The following is a 17697-nucleotide window of genomic DNA, read 5'->3' on the forward strand; positions in this document are numbered from 1 at the left end:
AAGCTTTTCTTATGGCACTGATGCACACATCTGAGTGAAAGGGGCAGGGAGTGAGGCCAGTGTCCTGTCATCCTCCTGCATACGCTGCTGACCTGGGCTGCTTGGTGATCATGGTTAAGATACAGGGATCTGGGTTGGCTGAGGCTTAGACACAGCCCTGCTGAGAGATCTGTATCCATGTTCAGCTCATCGGTGATGGCTTCCCATCTCAGCCACCAGGGTCTGTGGCTGGTGGCCCGTGGTGTCCCAAGACAGAAGGACTACACACTGGTGTATAGACCAGCGCTGGCCCGCAACAAAGTTCTTTGGTTTCTAGAGAAACCGTGGAAAGGGGACAATGAAGTGACCTTTTTTCTTAAAACTATTTTTGACTTGTTTTAAGGATAGGGCCTTTCTAATTGATGCTCAAAATGCAGTATCTTTTACAATTCAAAGGTGTTGGTAGAAAGTAAATCTATTTTTTTTTTTAATCTTTACTTGGTAAAATATAAAATGGTAACTAGTGTCTACATCCACAACTTTTTTTATTGGTCCGTGAAAGCCGAAAGCAGGGGAACCACTGTCCAGGCTACGCTGCATTTAATGAATGTATCTCTGGCGTAGTCACGGAGCCAAGAAACGCCCCGAGAGGCTCTGCCTGAGTGAGTCCAAGAGAACCAGCCCCGGGGGGACTGCTGGGACCTTAACCATTAGATCGGAGCAGCCATGTCACCATGTCACAGGAGAGTCCCAGGATTGGGGAGGTTGGGAAAGGGGGAGACATGTTACTGGCATCAGAGTGTTTTTTTTTTTTCCCGGCTCAGGTATAGGACTTTAGAATTTGGCCCTGATTCTTCAGGTGGGACAAGACACAGCATCCAGGAGTCTCCTGGGAACCAGTCCATCTCCTTGCATCCCTGCTCCCTGGCATTTCCTCTTCTACGCACCTTTTCCTTCCAGCCTGTCTCCACCTCCCCCTGCTTCTTTGAGCTGTCTGACAACTGCTTTGTGTCATTCTGTAAGGGGGAACGTTATCTTGGGTTTCTCTGCTCCTCACTCTTTTTTGCAGTGTGTGTGTGTGAAGGGGGAGGTGCTGTGGAGCCCCTTCACTCAGAAAAGAAGTTCAGCATTTTAAGACTAGAAACAGTTCCCAGGGAAGGGCCCTCCCACCAGAACCAGGTGACTGCTTCTCTGGGACCAAAAGTGAGGTAAACACCTTCAAGTGGTTTATTCCTGTACCGTGATTTTCCTTTCTAGTGGCAGGAAGAATTTAGATCCTAGGCTGATGTCCGAGACTGTTAGACTTCACATTCTTTTCACCTGAGTCGTGGCTTGTAGCACAAAGAAGATGTCTAATTAGAAGATAGGACGTGGTGGGTATGGAGACAAAGTAGGCCTCAGACCCCAAAGTAAGCCCTGTGCTGCTTACTGTCTTGAGCGTTGGTTTCTCATTTGTCAGATGGGGTAACTTTTCTCTGCAGGGTTGTTGTGAGGATTAATGGAGATTAAAATATGCATAGTGTCTGGCACATAGTAGGTAGTCAAAAGGCAGTGACAACACATTCCTAGAACATCTAGGGAAGATGGCTGGGAATTAGCCTCAACTCTGCGGGGGTGGAGATGGGTGAAGAAACGGAAACAGTGTGGTACCTTCACGCATAAATGATTGTGCATTCATCTCTAAGTCGTAATTGTAAAGATATAATACAAATTAGGTGTTTATCTCAAGACATCTACTAGCTTGCTTATAAAAGAACCATGGAGCCAGGCAGAAGGAGGGAAGAATTTGCCAGCGTCTCTGCTGAGGAAGGAGGTTAAACACCCAGGAGCAAGGAGCTGCTGTGGTCTTGGGCCTTCTTGGGCCCGACTGAGAAATTGCTCGTGGGTGAGCACCTGATAGGAAGGGTGGGGGAATAACTATGGAAAAAGCAAACAAACCCTGTTTGGAAAAACATGTGTGGAAGGTTGGAAGCATGATTGAGAACATTGTGGGTGAAAAATGAAGAGAGATGGGAATATATATAGTGTGAAAACACCATCTAGCTCTCAGCCAAGTGGATTTAGTGGCTGAAACAGCTCTCTATTGCCGTTTTGAGACAAGATACCTCAAAATTGGGGATCTCTCAACAATACGAGAGTATCTACCGATTCTTGCCTTTCCTGTCGGTAGTCCAATGTTCCTGAAGACAGAGGCTGTGGGGAGGGATGCTTTCAGGCTGGCACCAGTTCCCACCAGCAAAAGGGAGAAGTAGTTGGTAAGATAGAAGTGATGAAATTCTTTAGAGAAAGGAACCCCATCTTCCCCCTTTGTGAAGCCAGAGTGAAGACTGGGCAAGGAGCGGCATTTACCACAGACTTCAGAAATCATCTTTCAAATGCAAAGAGTTTTTAACCCCAGGCCCACAGACTAAAAGGGAAGTTAGCTGGAAGGATGGGATTGCTCTTTAAAAAGGAAATGCTGACAGAACAGTCCTGAATGGTGCCCCAAGGAGGAAGGTGATGGGACTCTGGGAGAACTGAGCCATCTGTGTGGCTACATGGGCTGCTGTTGTGTGAGCGCAGATGGTGGAAGACCATGCTCCTTATGCGGAAAGGGGGTGTGTGTCACGGAAGGCAGATTGAGGAGTGGCCTGACCCCTTAAGAGGAGTGTCAGGAAGTACAGTGGCCAGAATGTGCTGAGGCTGGTGGAAAATACTCAAGACAATAAACGTCTTTTATATATTCCCGGCGAGAATGAGAAGGAAGTGTAGGCTTACAACTTCGGGTACATAGCTGGTGACAGAGAACAGCCACTGGGCCCCTGTCGTGTTGGGAGGAATGAGCTGGGGAAAGACCGCAGCGTGTGTGGTTAGGAAAGGAGGGCCAGCCAGCTGCCTTAACCTGAGTCTGAGCCATTCACTCCCTGCCGAATACCTTCACATAACATTCTTCCCTCAACACTTCCTAGGCCTATCTGGAATGCCACGACGTTATTCTGACTTCACAGAATGCCAATTTTTATGCAATTATGATGGTTGAAAGAGGACTAAAAGATCAGAGACAGGCAAAAAGTCCAATTCTTCAAAGAGATTTTGGAAACGATAAACGCATAAGCTTGACGTTAATTTTGGACAGCTCTAGAGCAGATTGTTAGAAAGATGGTTTGGGAGACTAGAAAGGCAAGTGATGAGCCTTGGGAGGTGGGGGTGTCCCTTTGGCTTTCTATAAAGCAGTTCAGCCAAATTAATAAATCTGGATTTCTGCAAATAAATGATGGTATCTCCTGCAGCTTCTTGGACAGATCAGAGGGTCGGTTTTTGATTTAAAGTCATCCTGAAGAGAGGGCACTGGGGTAACTGCCCGTTCAATCTTTTTATCAACCACGTGGATCAGGGATTCCACATTGTGATCCCCTGGGTCCCACTCCCAGGGATTCTGATTTAACTGGTCTGTGGTGAACCCAGTTGGGCTGGGGCACCCCGGGTGTATCTGGTGTTTAGTTAGAGTGGAAATTCTCTGATGCAGTTGAGAGACTGAGGTTATGGGCACTGACCTGGGCTCTTCTGCAGAGTGCTTGCCTGAGTCTTAGAGTATGTGAACGACCATACATCCTCCTTTGCTGATCAGTGGACCAGCAGCATGGACATTGCCTGGGAGCTTGTTAGAAATGCAGAGTCTTGGGCCCTATCTAGGACCTCCTGAATCAGAATCTGTACTTTTACCAGATTCCCACGTGATTTGTATGTCCATGAGAGTTTGAGGAGCTGATCTGCAGCGCCTCTGTGACTGGGAGAAGGGGATGGAGTTGGAGAAGGGGGCAGAAGTCAATCTTGATGAACAGGTAGAGAACTCCAGTTGCCAACAAGAATAAGGAAGATGACTAATCCATTTCTTTACCTGCAGGCCAGGGAGACAAGATCCTCTTGAGATTTACTTCAGGTTTATTCTTGTTCTTCTGGTGCCCATTATTTTGTAGTCTAGTGAGTTATCAACAAAACCCTTTAAGTTTGTGTGTGTGTGTGTGTGTGTGTGTGTGTGTGTGTGTGTGTGTGTGTGTTTAGAATAGTCAGGAAAGAGCTCTCAGAAGATGTCTGCTGCTAAGCAGCCTGACTCAGAATCTTGGAGTCCATGAGAGAGTAGTAGTTGGTGGTGGTTGTGAAGAGGAGACGTGTGTTTATAGAACCTTGGGTCTTATGGGAGGGTCTGGAGACTTATGGAGGAGAAAGCATGTGTACCGTCTTCAGAAGATGTAGGTAGAGAGCAGTAGGTGTGTCAGATAGATAGGTGGGTGGGGTGGCGTGCTGATGGTGGCAGTGCAGGTATTAAGTTGAATGGTAGAACGAGGGGTTAAGGAGATTGGGGCAGTCTAGAGCAATGGGCTCCAACCAAACTTGACAGAATGTAATCAGGGTAAATCTAGGGTATTGTGCTTGTTTAAAAAGAGAAAATGCACGAGCAAGAAACCCTGGTTTCCTAGCAAGTAAGAAGAGCTGAAACTCTAAAAGAGATGTTGACAGCCTATCTCGATCTGTCAGAGTGGCCACATGCAGGATGACTGAAGGAAATGGCTCTGCCGCTTGGAAATGAGGAATGCTAAGGTAAGTCTTATGTGAAAGAGGGAGTCAATCTCTATGTGTAGAGGGGTGTGCAGAACTTTTGGAAGTGCGTGGAAGTTATACGCAGGGAGATTGAACCTATGTTAGAAAAAAAAGAATCGTCTAGGGGCGCCTTGCTGGCTCAGTCGTTGGAACATATGACTCTTGATCACGGGGTCATGAGTTCAAGCCCTACTTTGGGCATAGAACTTACTTGAAACAAACAAAAAAAAAGAGATAAAAGACAAAAGAATCATGTGACATTTACAGCTATTCCAGAAGTGGAGAGCCAGGCCTGAGAGAGGAGTGCATTTCCTGTACCTGTACCTGTACATGTCTGGGTAGAGGCTGGGTATTGACTGGCAGGGGTTTTATGAGGACTTTCTGTATCAGGTGGGACTTCTATGTTTGGTGTCTCTTGCTAAGACCGTAGAGTATAACATCAGGTCTGTTTTTGTATTCCTCAGACAACTACATTGCAGAAGAAACACCTCTCTTAGGCCGTAAAAGTTTTTGGTCAAGATCTAGATAATCGCAGACCTAATCGCAGACCTAGGTTGGAATAGAGTGTGAACTTTCTGAAACTTTCTGCCAATTGGTATGTGACTGTAGAGGGGTGTGTTTCTTCAGGGGAGAGGGTCAGTGATTTTGTGCAGATTCTCAGTAGTATTCATGGCCTCCCCAAATTTAAGAAATATGCCCTACCTGAGCTGTCCAGTATAGTATTCATTAGCCATGTGTGGCTGTTTAAATTTTAATTAAAATGAAATAACATTAAATTCAGTAACTCAGTTGCACTAGCTACTTTTCAGTGGCTAGTGTCTTGGGTATGGGACAGCACAAGATATATTTCCATTATTATGAGAAGTTCTATTGAACATGGAGTTTCCCTGTGATCTCTGAGCCCTCACTGAAATCTGTATCTGGGTTGGGGAAATCGTGGTTTCTGTTGTCTGCTCTCAGAAGGATATTTTGGATTGGGATCCCTGTCCCCACCCTAAGGTAGGTGGTGAAGGGTGTGGAAATGAATAGTGCTTTTCCTGGGTTCTAACACACGCTGAAGCTCATTGCTTCTCCTTGAGGGCATGGGCCATGTTTTATTTAGCTGCCATGGGGAAAGAATAACAATAGAAATGTGGTGGGGCTCCCCCATCAAAGGCTGTCTCTGAAGCTCCCTAGGGAGAAGTGGTCTCTAACGCCCACAGTCTTGACCAGCGGCCTTGGTGGACCTTGTCCATGTTTACATCTAGCCCTGAGCCTGTTGTCTCCTCTCAGCGTTGAGCCTCTCATTCTGGAGAAGGCAGTGTGGGGACCAGGCGAGTTGGAAGGCCACATCAGGGGTCTCAGGAGTTGTCACTACTTCCACGCCCTCCTTCCCATCACTTCTTTGCAGCTCCCTTGTGGGTTGAGGGCAGATGCTCAGGAAGAGAGGTGTTAGAAAGGAAAGGCACCCCTTCATCTTCCTTGAGCTGTGCTGCAGCTCAGCTGGCTGTTCCAGGGAGAGGCGTTCAGGGCTGCTGCGTGGGCCTCTACCTGAGTGTGGCCGTGCAGGGCGGAGGCTGCTGGCACACCTGGAGTGGACACACCCCTCTGTGGCCTTGTCTCCTGTCATTTGCATAAGAAATCTGATAACCTAAGTTTTTATTGGTCTTTGAGGGAGGGAGAAAAGAAAGCGGGCAGGCAGCTCATTGTAGGGTGACTGGCTGGCCTTCTGGTGACCCCAGGTCTGGGGGTTGCCTGCTTGCACAAGATCTTCCTGCACTGCTGGCTCTGACCTGTACAAGAGCCAAGTGCAGTATGCTCTACCTCCCCACACCTGTCAGGGAGTCCGTGGACAGAGTAGTGTACCTATCACTGCTGGTCGGGCAGCAATTCTGGATTTTCTACATGGAAGGGAAATTCTAGTGGGCAGAGTCATTTGGGGGTATGTGCCAGACTGCACTGTGCCCCATAGGCCCCCACCCCTCCTCATTACTGCCAGAGGAAGCCTCAGGAAGGGTGTGGAGGTGCCTGGTCAAAAACGAATACTGAGGCGCTGGACTAGATTCTGTTGCACTTCTGAGCCATTCGTGCGGGAAGGACCCTGAGCGGCTTGCTCTTGACTTTTCTCTTTTTATTGATTGCTCTGCTCTTCAAGGGTAAGGATTCATGCCCCAGTAAGGAGTGGGGTGTTGGGAAGAGCTAAGTGCTAGGACAAGGAGGAGAGGCACCTTCCCAGAATGTTTCCTTGGTCCCGGGCCTCACAGCGTCCCCAGTGCGAGGGGGAGGGCAATTCCTCTCTCTGGCATCGGCCACAGTTTTCAGTGGTGGGGGGATGGGCAGGACGTCCTCTGCTTTGACTTGTAGACCTGCGAGTTGCCTTCCCAGCCTGATTCAGAGAATTGCCTGGGACTGGCTGTGCGCAAGGCACGCGCGCGCTTGGAGCCTCAGCTGCGGGTAAAGAGGAGGCAGCGCTTACTCCGTCCTTAATGAGCTCACAGTCTGGGGAGGGAGACAAGCATGGAAACAAATAATTACAGTACGGTGTGTCAGGGCTATAAGAGAGGGACGCCTCCAAGGCAGAGATGAGCCTTACTTACCTTTGGGCTCAGTGGGGAGGGGAAGGGACAGATTCTGAGTTTCAGTGTAGCGATATGTGAAGGACAAGGGGCTTCCAGGAGGAAGGGAGCATTGTCCCTGAGCTTGAGGTGTGTAGAGATGCTTCTTGAATGCTCATGGCTGGTGGCAGGGTGTGGAAGGCTGCGGACAGACAGCAACGGGCCACCTGACGGTGTTCCCAGGTCCTCCGGGTGAAAGGTAAGACGCGCTTTGTGTTAATTCCTCTTGGAAGTCTCCATGGGCGCTGTCCACAGGTTTCTAAGCCACTCAGCATTCCTGTCCCACCTCTCAACCACCTCTTAAGGTCCGTGTTGTTTGCCTGGATCCTGGAACATTTGGTGGCCCAAGGCTGTTGTATTTGGGGTGGGGAAACCCAGATGCGGCTCGTAGACTGCAAGACTTTCTCACAAGCATCTAGGAGGGCGGGCAGGGTGTGGGCAGAGCTACAGCTGCTACCTGTTAGCTGGGGTGGGGGAGGGGGCAGGTGCATTCTGTTTGTTAGTATGGAAACTTGTGGTGGGGTTGTTGGCTGGTTCTGATAGTATTCCCTCGGACATTGCTGGGTGCATGGGTTCAGTTTGTTTCCGCTGCATCTCCAGAAGCACCTTTTCTCCTCCTCTCCTTCTCCTCCGCTCACTGCACACTCCATCTCCTCCTCCTCTTCCTTGTGATTGCTGTTGACACAGACTTCCGCTGCCAAAGCTAATTGTGAGGCCTGATCAGTGAATGAAGGCAAAGGCAGTTCCCATGACAACCGCAAAGAGTTTCAAATATAGGGGATGATGTGTGTGATGGGCTGCAATTACTTGGGTGGAAATTGATGCGTGGACACCGGGGACTTCAAACATAGGCTCTGAAGGTGGAGGGGGTATTGGGTTTCTTTGGCAGGATCCTTTGTGTGATGGAGAGGGAAGGAAACGAGGGTGTGACTCCCCCACAGTTGACTCCAGGTGCCTTCAGTGTGCGCAAAACCCCTCAGGGGCTTGGGGAAGTCACGACTCCAACCATTCTGGTTGAGGAGGCAGGACACCCAGAGGAACAAATATCGGTAGCAAGTGTCAAATGAGAAACATTAGAAGTGCTGTCAGCTGGCAGAGGACTGGGGTAACCCTAGAAGGCTTCCTGGAGGAAGTGGGTCTTGAACTGAGCTTTAAAGGAAAGCTTTGTGGGGAATGACCTCATTCAGGACACAGCTATGCCAGAGAAGTCTGTCTACCTCCTGCCAACTCTAGAAGAGGTAAGTTGATATGAAAATCATAGAACTACACAGAGCAGCCCCAACTGTATCACTGCAAGTTAAGGGGTGGCAAGAGCCCTGCTCAGTCATTCTCTCACTGTGTGACCTTAGGCAAGGTGCTTGGCCATCCTGTAAACTGATTTTTCTTATCTTTAGAATGGGCATGAATAACTCCTGTTTCCCTGGTTTGTTTTGAGGATTAAGTAAGAGATGATACATCATGTTCCAAGTATGGGGCCCTACAACGAGGTTGATGTTTGTTTGACGTTCCTGTACAGGCTCCTGAATCTATGTCTGGATGTGTCCCCATTCCCTAGTCTTTGTATATCAGTGTGGTTTCCGGCCTGTGGGTATCCGTGTTCCTGAGGTTCTCAGTATTGGGTAATTTGTGTGTTCTGAGAGTGAGTGAATCCATCTGCCTCTCCCCAGTGGGGAGGGCTGTAGCCCCATTCCTCTTGCTGGGAGTATAGTGGGACTGGGGTCATGATAGAAAGTGGGGAGGAACCCTCAGTCCCCAGGGGTCCCAAGTACCTCTGGGTTAGTCCCTGAGAAGACCAAAATGTAGAAAGGCCAATAGAGATGGGAGATAGTTGATTGTATTGTGGGGGTATGGCGCGTGTCTCTGCTGGGAGCATGCACCTTTGTGACTCCTTAGAGCCCTGGCATTCCAGTGTGGGACAGAGATGGGATGGGAGCAGGTGGACTGCCTCTGGGACCCTGGGCTATTCTAGAGTATCTGCAGGCTGCTGGGGGGTGGGCCAGGACCTGTGGGTGGGGTAGGACTGAGTTAGCAGTGGGGTGGGAGTGGGGGTCAAGCAGCCCAAATGGCTCTTGCAGGCTGGTGAGGAAGATATGCGCTGGCTGAGACTCAGCTGTAGTTTAGTTCTAGCAGGTCCTGCCCTCCCATGAGAGCAGGTGTCCCTCTGATCCTTGGGGACCTCAAAGGGAAGGTCAACTGGGAGAGTGGCATCTCCATTTCAGTGCCCAACCCCCTGTCTCTCCTCCCTCCTTGCCTAGAAAGTCAGCTCAGCACATTCCAGCTCTGTGCAGAGCCTAGTAAAGTGGGGAAGACAGGGCCCCCGCCCACGTGGGGAAGACCGCCGTGTAAATAAATAACTGCACTTGGTTGTGACTGGTGCTGGAGGAAAGGCTGTGCACTGCGCTATGAGGCCCTTGGAGGAATGGGGCATACTCACAGAAGCTAGATGAACTGGGAAAGCCTCAGAGGGAGGTGACAGTTGGATGAAGCCTTGCACCAGGCCTGGGGGGGGGGGGTTGTGGAGAAGGGGAGGGGAACTGAGTCAAGGAGCAGCTTCAAGAAGTCTCTGAGGCATGAAAAACATTACTATTCTCAGACCCATAGTTTGAAGGGAAGTGGTTAGGTTCAAATGACCCTATCCCTTTTTGCGTATCCCCAGGATTGGCAGAGAGAGGGATTAAAGAACTGGAATGAGAAAAGCATAGATTGGAATTCTAGCTCACTGCCCACCAGCTGTGTGTTGATGGGCAAGTAACTTAACATCTCTAAGTCTGCTTCTCCGTTAAAGACGAGGTTGTGTGTGGAATAAGTCCAATGAGATACTCCTACAGCGTAATTGGCACAGGGCCTGGGACGTAGCAGGGGCTTGATAAACTGTGGCAGCTGCAGCAGCAACAGTATTAATTGTTACTGTCCAAGCAGTGTTAGTCACTCTTATCCAGCAGCAGACTGTGTGTGGTGTGGGTGGGCGGGCCAGGGGTTCTGGGGACCAGAATAAAGGAAGAACTTCACTTGGCTTGGCCAAGGTAAGAGCTAGGGGGTGCAGAAGCCGTTTTCCATCTTGAGCCATGGCTCAGGACACTGCTCCTTGCCTTTACCTTGTTACCTGCCCTGGGGAGGAGCCCATGAGGGCTGCCCTTTATCCCCAGGGGTGAGGCCCCAGTGCAGTGCCTCTTGGAGTCTCCTCACCAGAGGCCAGCTTTGCTGTCTCTCCCAAGGCAGCTCATCCCATTCTGAGTATCTTCTTGGGGCCCCGTGGAGGGCGCAGCAGTTGGGCATCTATGGTGGAGCGGATAGCAGAACACATCACTGAAACAGGGGCTTTCACAGATCCTAACTAGTCCTACCAGTCACTTCTCCTCTGTGACCTCAGCTTCTTCATCTGTAAGATTCTCAAGAAGTAGCAGCTGCATTTCTTCATAGAATCCTCCTGGCTGCGCATGAGTTAGCTACTCTTTGTAGTTCCATTTTACAGAAGAGCAAAGTGAGGCTAAGACAGGTAAAGTAACACCACCAAGGTGCTGCAGCTAGGTCGTGATGGAGCTGGGAACCGAACCAGATGTGTGAGCACCAGAGTCTGTGGCAGTCCCCTTCCCAGGAGGTGGAAACTTTGGGGTGTTCAGCTACAGGGAGGAGATAGGGTGAAGCAGGGTGTGCTCAGGGATACCCGGGAAATTAAATCCAGGAGTGGTTTGTAAGACTTTGCTCTCCCCATTCTGTTCTCCTGCTGCCCTTTTAGTCTCCAGGTTGTTGTAGGCTTCAAAGGCTCAGAGTCCAGGAACTGGAGGCCAGAGTTTTTTGGGTCTGGGTCACCTCCCCTCCTCAGCCTTTTCTGGGGATAGAAAGTCCTGAGATCTGGGGAGGCTCTGGGGCCTGGAGGGCCACCTTCATCCATGACCTTTCTGAGAGAGGAGGAAACATCTTACTGGTGGTAGTGGTGGAGGAGGCTGTCTGGATGGGGTGGGGTATGTTCAGGCATGAGGGATGAGTGATCTCGGGTGAGCTGTGGGTGTTGGGGTGTATGGGGAGGGCAAGGCTGACTCCATGAGTCTGAGCCACAGGCAGTGTGGGTGGGCTTCAAGAAGTCTATTTTCTGAGGTGGGCGCTAGAGGGAGGGAGGAGCAGGACTGTTTTTAAGGGTTAAGAGTCTGGTCTTTAGAGCCAGATGAACCTGGCTTGGAGTCCCAACCCTGCTGTGTTCTAGCTATTGTCACCTTGGGTAAGTTCCTTTACTTGCCTTGCCTTGTTTCCTCATCTGCAAAAATGGGGTAAAGGTTCATAGTGCCAAGGCTTTCTTCTTCTTCTTGGAAGATTGCAGAGGCTGTCACTCCTCCGGCTCTCTTCTCCTAGCACCTGGCACCGGCCTGGCTGCCGCCGGGATGAGGCAGTGTGCTAGTGTTCCTGGGCTTAGAGAGTGGCTGGAGGGGGAATCCCACCAGTCCGCCCCAGCTCGACCTCAGGCGCAGTCTGTTATCTCTGACCCCGGAGATGCAGGAGACGCCCTGGGTATTACCTTCAGGGTCCCCTACTCGGGAGGAAGTGGGGTGCCCCGGGATCCCCGGCAGGCCTGGGAGCGGCGGCGGCAGGCCTGGGCGGCAGCCAGCGCAGCTCCGCGGCACCCTTGGCGGCGCCCCCGCCTCCCGGCTGGGCAGGTCCAGCCCCCGGCGGCCCTGCCCCCGCCCGGCGGGCCACGGGGATTGGCTGGCGAGCGCGCCGCCCCCTCCACACAAGCCTCGCCGGCGGCGGGGAGGGGAGCCAAGCCGGCAGCTGGCCGCCGCCTCCTCTGCAGTGCCTCCCTCCGTGTGCTCCGGCGGGGATAATGGGAGGCCCGCCGGCCGATGCACCAGAGGAGGCCGGCCGAGGTAGAGCGGGCAGGGCGGGGAGGGACGAGGCCAGACAGGACGCAGGAGGAGGGGCAGTGCCCTCCTGGATCTCTGGAGGGTGGAAAGAGGAGAAATGAAAACAAAAACACAGGAAGGCGAATGAGCAGATCCACCGAGAGTCTGGGCGGCAGCTGGAGGCAGGAAGATGGTCCCTGCTATCCTTTCTTTCCGAGGCCCCCTCCCTCCCATTCTCCTCCTTCCCCTGCAGTGGTGCTGGGGGTGTGCAGCAGAAGGACTTTGCTTCTTTGCTGGTGTCAGCCGGGCTCATCAGTCTCTCTGGCTTCTTTTGCAGGTGGAAATAAAGGCTGGTGAAGGAGCCGGGCCGTGGGGACAAGGGGCTGCTGTCAAGGTACCTTGTGTGTGTGCGTGCGCGCGCACGCGTGCGTGTGTGTGTGTGTGTGTGTGTGTGTGTGTGTGTGGTGGGGGTGAAGTGTTTGACTGGATTGGATAAAAATAAAGGGTCTCCTCTGGTGATCCCTTAATCTCCCACTGTGTGTGTAGCAGCAGCTGAGGGGGAGGGGTGGCGGGGGTGTGGGCGACCAATGAATTCTCAGGCCTGTGTGGGTTTTGTTTGGATTCTTTTTGCTTTCTCAGCTGGATGGTTTGGGTGCAGTTGGGATTGGGTTTGTTGAACTGTTTTTTTTTTTTTTTTTTTAAGACATGCAACCCACTCCCCACCCTGGCCTCTGGAAATCTCTCGAGAATGTCCCTGGCGCTGCTGGGTTGGTTAGCATCCAACCTGCAGAAATCCCGGGGGGGGGGGGGGTTCAGGGGGAGGGGGGATTGTGCTTCTGTGTCTGAAGCTGATAGGGTGTCATTAGTCATGCTGCTGTCACCATGGAGATGGCTGGAGATGAGAGGAGGTGGTGGGGGTGAGGATATTTTGGGTAGGGTGGGGGCTGATGCAATATCATGACTGGGAATCCGGCGGGCGGCTGTTACTCTGTGCAGATTGGTGTCTGGGGGACTGGGAAGGGAATGTTACCAGGTGCGTGGGAAGCAGAGAAGGGGGCATTGAGCTTCTCCATGTGATCGCCTGAGGGCCAGGACTCGGGTATTTGGGGCAGGGCAGAATCTGGTGGGGGTATCAGCCATTACTAGGGAATACAGATGTTCCTCTCAGATTGGCAAGGACCAGGATCAGTAGGTTTCCCTGGGCTTTGCCCCTCTTTTCAGGGCCAGGGACCCGCTGAGTGTTTGGGATTACTCAGCAGTATCCTCTGCTGGCCCAGGGTGGAGAAAACTGAGCAGGAGGCAGTTTCATGTGGCTGCCTCTCAAGTCCAAGCAGAGAGGCTGGGGAAGGAGTGCTGGGCAAGGGCAGTACAGAGGGGACTTCTCCTGGGAGGGAGGGAGCCTGTCCCTGCCCCTGGCTCAGCTCTTCTTTCCCCTTTGGCCCATGGAGCCTATGGGGAGCTGGGGGAATCAGGTTGCTTGGGTAGCAGGTAGACGAGCTGCTGTAGTCCCTGGATGCTTTTAGACTTTGGTCCCTGGAAATCCTCCTCCCACTTCCTGGGAAAGCTGTGGGAAGCTCTGTGGAGGTGCTGGAAGTGGCACCCTGCCGCCTCACTGCCTGGGTGGGGACGCTGGCAGGGAGGGGCTCTGCTTCCCCACGTGGGATGGGGGCTCCTGGGTGAGGCTGCCGGGTGGATCAGGAGCCAGGGTGGTTCCCTGGACTCCTCCCAAGGAACTTGAGGCAAGGAAGTGCTTAGGGGAGGGCATAAATTTTGCTTCTGAAACCTGTTCTGGGGGAAGAAGAAGAGCCAGGTGGCATTAGCTCCCCTGGGGAGCTGGGCACGTCTTGGTGAGGCTGGGAGTAGTGGGCGGCCCCTGAGGCAAGCAGAGGGTGGTTGATACTGGCGGTGCTGTGGGTGGGGAGGAGAGAGCTGTGAGCTCACTCGCTCTCTTCTCCGGAGCAGAACCCCCGGTTCCACCTCCGCTTCCTTCCCTGGCCTCCCACTGCTGACTGGGGGAGCTGTAATCACCGTGTGTCCTATTGAGGGCTGTGGGCACAGAGATCATGGAGTGCACCTGTTCTTCCCCCCACCCTGGGGAAAACAGGACAAGGGGATGAGGACAGATGGGCTCAGGGCAGGGGGCAGCTCCCTCCTTCCTCTGTGTCTCCGGCCTTGTCAGCCAGAGCTTCCCTCTCTGCTGGGAGGAAGGACTGCTGGCAGGTTTGTTTACTCCCCAAAGCACCCCCTCCTGCCTAGCGATGGCTTCTCTTCAGCTCTTTCCAAGTGTGTTCTCCGTTTCTCCCTGCCTGCATTCTGCTGGCCCTGCAGTGCTGCTGGAAGCTCCCAGCCTAATACCTCAACCTTTGGTGTTGTGGGCATGCGGCAGAGGCTACTTGCAAAAGTAGAGGAAGCCTTTCAAACACGTCTTCCTCCTTCCCTCTTCTCAGAGCAGGGCCTGAGCTGGCTTGGTTTTTAAAGTTCTGAGATTGTGTCTGTGCTTGTTTTTATTGTTGAGTCGTCTGTCTGAGAATCCTAGCCTCCTCTTGGCTCGGCTTGGGCATTGCCAGAAAGCACTCAGATCTGACCACCCCCCTGCCAGCCCCTTTCCTGGTGCTGCCTTTTCCCCACATGGAGTTTTCTTAGGTGGCGAGTTGGGTGAGGCCCACATACCCAGATGAGGCAGTCTTATCAGATCCTCTTCCCTCAGCAGGTCATGGTGTAGGAAGATGTGTCTGGTGTGTGAGCTCATTCTGAGTTCAGGCCAAGACTCTGGGACATGGGACGAGGGGGTGTCACATGTCAGAGTCTGTGCTCCCATAGTATGGGTGCGAGATAGGTAAACTTCATGGGTGAATGGTATGCAGCAGGAGGTGGGAATGTGCTCGTCTGCTGTGTGTTCAGTCCCGCCAGAGTTTCAGGAATATCCATGATGTAGGGTGTGCGTAAGTGATGCCTCGCACAGGCATAGAGTTGAGTTTGATAAACGCAGTTTGTCATTTAACTGGCTAGCATGTTATGTGTGTGCCCATGATATCCTGAGGAACATGCCACAGCACACACTGTTGCCACCACCTCCTTCTTGGCAGCCTGGACAGGAGTGAGTGCCCAGTGCCGAGAGCTCCAGGCCACCCTGCTTTCGGGCTCCCACGCTGCTCCCACGCTCTGCCCCATGGGAATCCTCAACTGGCTGAGGATGTCTGGAAACTATTTTGGGACTATGCCCGGGATCTCTGCCTTCTGTCTCTCCTTTGGACCACTGCAGAAATCCCCCTTTGTTGAGGATTTGTGATCCACACACCGTGGGTGATTCGTACTAGATCTTTCTTGCCTGCTCTTCCTATTCTCCAGCCACTTGTGAGCGTCTAGTGGAAACTCCCCCCCCCACCTCCCCCCCCAGGTAAGTTTACAAGCAGCAGTGAACTTGGGGAGATACAGAAGTAGGCGAGTGCAGGAAGCGAATGGAGCACAGAGGACTTCAGAGTGGAGTTTGAGAATGGAGAGAGTGAGGGCTTCCCCCGCCCCACGTGATAAGGACTGCAGTTAGAGTCTCAGAGCCCCACCTCCTTAGTGACCCCAACCACTTTTGAATGTCCTGGGAAGGGAGAGGACATTGCAGGATAGATGTGTGAGTGAGCCGGAGGGAGAGCCTTCCTGCCTGCCAGGGCACAGGGATCACAGTGAGGGCTCTGGTGGCCCTCTTGCTGGGCTTGCTGAGGAGGGGCCTGGGCTCTGGGTTCCCTCCAGCTGCTAGAAATGGTCTTTGTGGTCCTGCCAAGTCCCCTCCTGCCCCTCCCAGTCCCCTCCCTAGCAAGGGGTTTGGCTGGCTGGAGGTGGGGGGCGGGGAGCATGGGGAGGGGCTTTGGTTTGGCTGAGCTTCCGGGTCTCCCAGTTCTCTTTTTCCCACCCTGACCTCTTGGGCTTTTGGCCTCATTTCCTCTCACACTCTTGCATCTGGCAGTCAGCTGAGGACTCCCCCTTGTTCCCAGCATGTGTGCAGCTTCTGAGAAGGAGGTGACTTCCTTGGGGGTTAGTTTAAGAAGCCTTTGGGCAAATAGGGGACAGGAATGGCTCAGAGGGTGAGAATCTATTGATTATCATGCTATCCAGGAAGGACTGTGACCCCACTCACTCTATCTCCCTTTTTTCTTCCCTTTGTCTTTCAGTGTTTATGAGCATTTACCATGTTCTAGGTGCAATACTAGATCCTGAAAAAAAAAAAAAAAGAGAGAAATCATTATTTGATCTTCACCATATCATTGGAAACAAGAGACATTGACTAAATCACCAACACTCATAACTCTGAGGGGGAAAACCAGCATTGGCGAGTTTTGTTTTTTATGTAGTAAAGGCTTTTGATCTTTGTGTATGGGGCTGTGAACTTGCACGTGGCTGACCAACCCCTTCACCCCGAGCTGTGCCTAGCTCCTAGCTCTGTATGTTTGCTTTCATACTGGTTCGGTGGACCTCAAGGGACTGTGCCGGAAGAATCCACACACCAGCCTTGTTTTCAGTAAGTTAGTGTTTCCGGGATCTGGTGCTTACAGATTATTAGGGTAGTGGGGTCAGGAATTGAACAGCTGGGAAGAAAGCTTAGTTTTGAAAGGAAAGTGTTGGGTATGGATGTGTTGGGTTTGAGATTCAGGTAAAGCAGAATCGAAATACTGTGTCTGCACATTCTGCCTTGAACCCTGAATTGCCCCCTACTCGTGGGAGTATGTGGGTCCTGCAGCCCTTCCTGCATTGGGGTTCCCATGGAGACCACTGGCTGCGAAGAGGAAGCTGAGAAGTGCAGTTGTCTGGTTTCTTCTCCTTTCTGTTCCCAACGCTGCTCCGGTGTCTGGGTGCTGTCATTTAGCTTGGGGGTACTTAGTGTCCTTGGACTTCCATTTTCTTTGTGAAATGAAGGGGTTACCCAAAGTTAGTTTTTCTCAAACTCAGTGTGGCACAAAGTGCCAGTTTTCTTTTTTTCTTAACACCCAAAATGTTGCAAATGGAAACATGGTCCTACTTTGTACAAGGAGTTTGCAGCTTGTGCCAGGCATGGCTCACCTTGGGAGTTCACCATTCGGATTGGTCTGTGAGCCACTGGATGGGGTGTGTCCAGTGGACATGCTCTTGCATGTTGCGGCAGGTTCATATCGCTATGATGGCTTTAGGAGTTGTGGACTAGTAATAAACAGTTTATGGGCCATACCCTGAACTGCATTACTTCTCAACTTTGCTTCTGAGAGAGCAGAGGGTCTCTGTTTTGACCCTCTCCCCCCACTCCTTTCTGGACGTGACTTCCCCTCTTTTCAGTACTGTTCATCTGGAGGATTCTTGGAAGAATAAAGATCTTGCTATCCCAGAGATTCTTCCTGAGTACCTCGAAAGATTTACTTGCCTCTCCAGCTTCTGTAGATAAGGATGCTTCCTGTTTGCCCTTTCTTCTCTGCACGTCTCAGATTCTGATGGAGAAGTGTCAGAACCTGTGGAGCCCCCTGAAGGGGCAAGAGTGTGCGCGTGCATGTGTGCCTGTACTCCATGCCTTGAAGGAAGAGAATGGTTAAGGGGAGGCCAGGTTTCCTGTAGATGCCAGAGCTGACTCGTGCCCTGCGAGACACTAAAGGTCCATCGCTTCAGGCAAGGCACCTTGCCTTTTGAGCTTTTTCCATGTGGTGGCTCCCAGTCATCCAGAAGTGGAGCCCTTTTCATCTGAGGGCTGATCACAA

General features: G+C 51.9%; 1 protein-coding gene across 6 annotated transcripts in view; it reads left to right on the plus strand.

Moving 5' to 3' along the window:
- Positions 1–17697, plus strand: part of TET3 (tet methylcytosine dioxygenase 3) — a 105727-nt gene that overhangs the window by 4702 nt on the left and 83328 nt on the right. For 4 of the 6 annotated variants that reach the window (XM_053200779.1, XM_053200780.1, XM_027072175.2 and 1 more), the window contains one exon: positions 12324–12380. The exons of 1 other annotated variant lie outside the window; for it this stretch is intronic. In XM_053200779.1, coding sequence (XP_053056754.1) covers positions 12324–12380 — 57 coding nt within the window. Of the gene's footprint in view, positions 1–11234; positions 12011–12323; positions 12381–17697 lie in introns of those variants that run through there. One more of the 6 variants, XM_053200782.1, reaches the window with a different exon arrangement.

This window comes from Acinonyx jubatus, chromosome A3 (assembly GCF_027475565.1).
Source record: "Acinonyx jubatus isolate Ajub_Pintada_27869175 chromosome A3, VMU_Ajub_asm_v1.0, whole genome shotgun sequence".
Classification (NCBI taxonomy): domain Eukaryota; kingdom Metazoa; phylum Chordata; class Mammalia; order Carnivora; family Felidae; genus Acinonyx; species Acinonyx jubatus.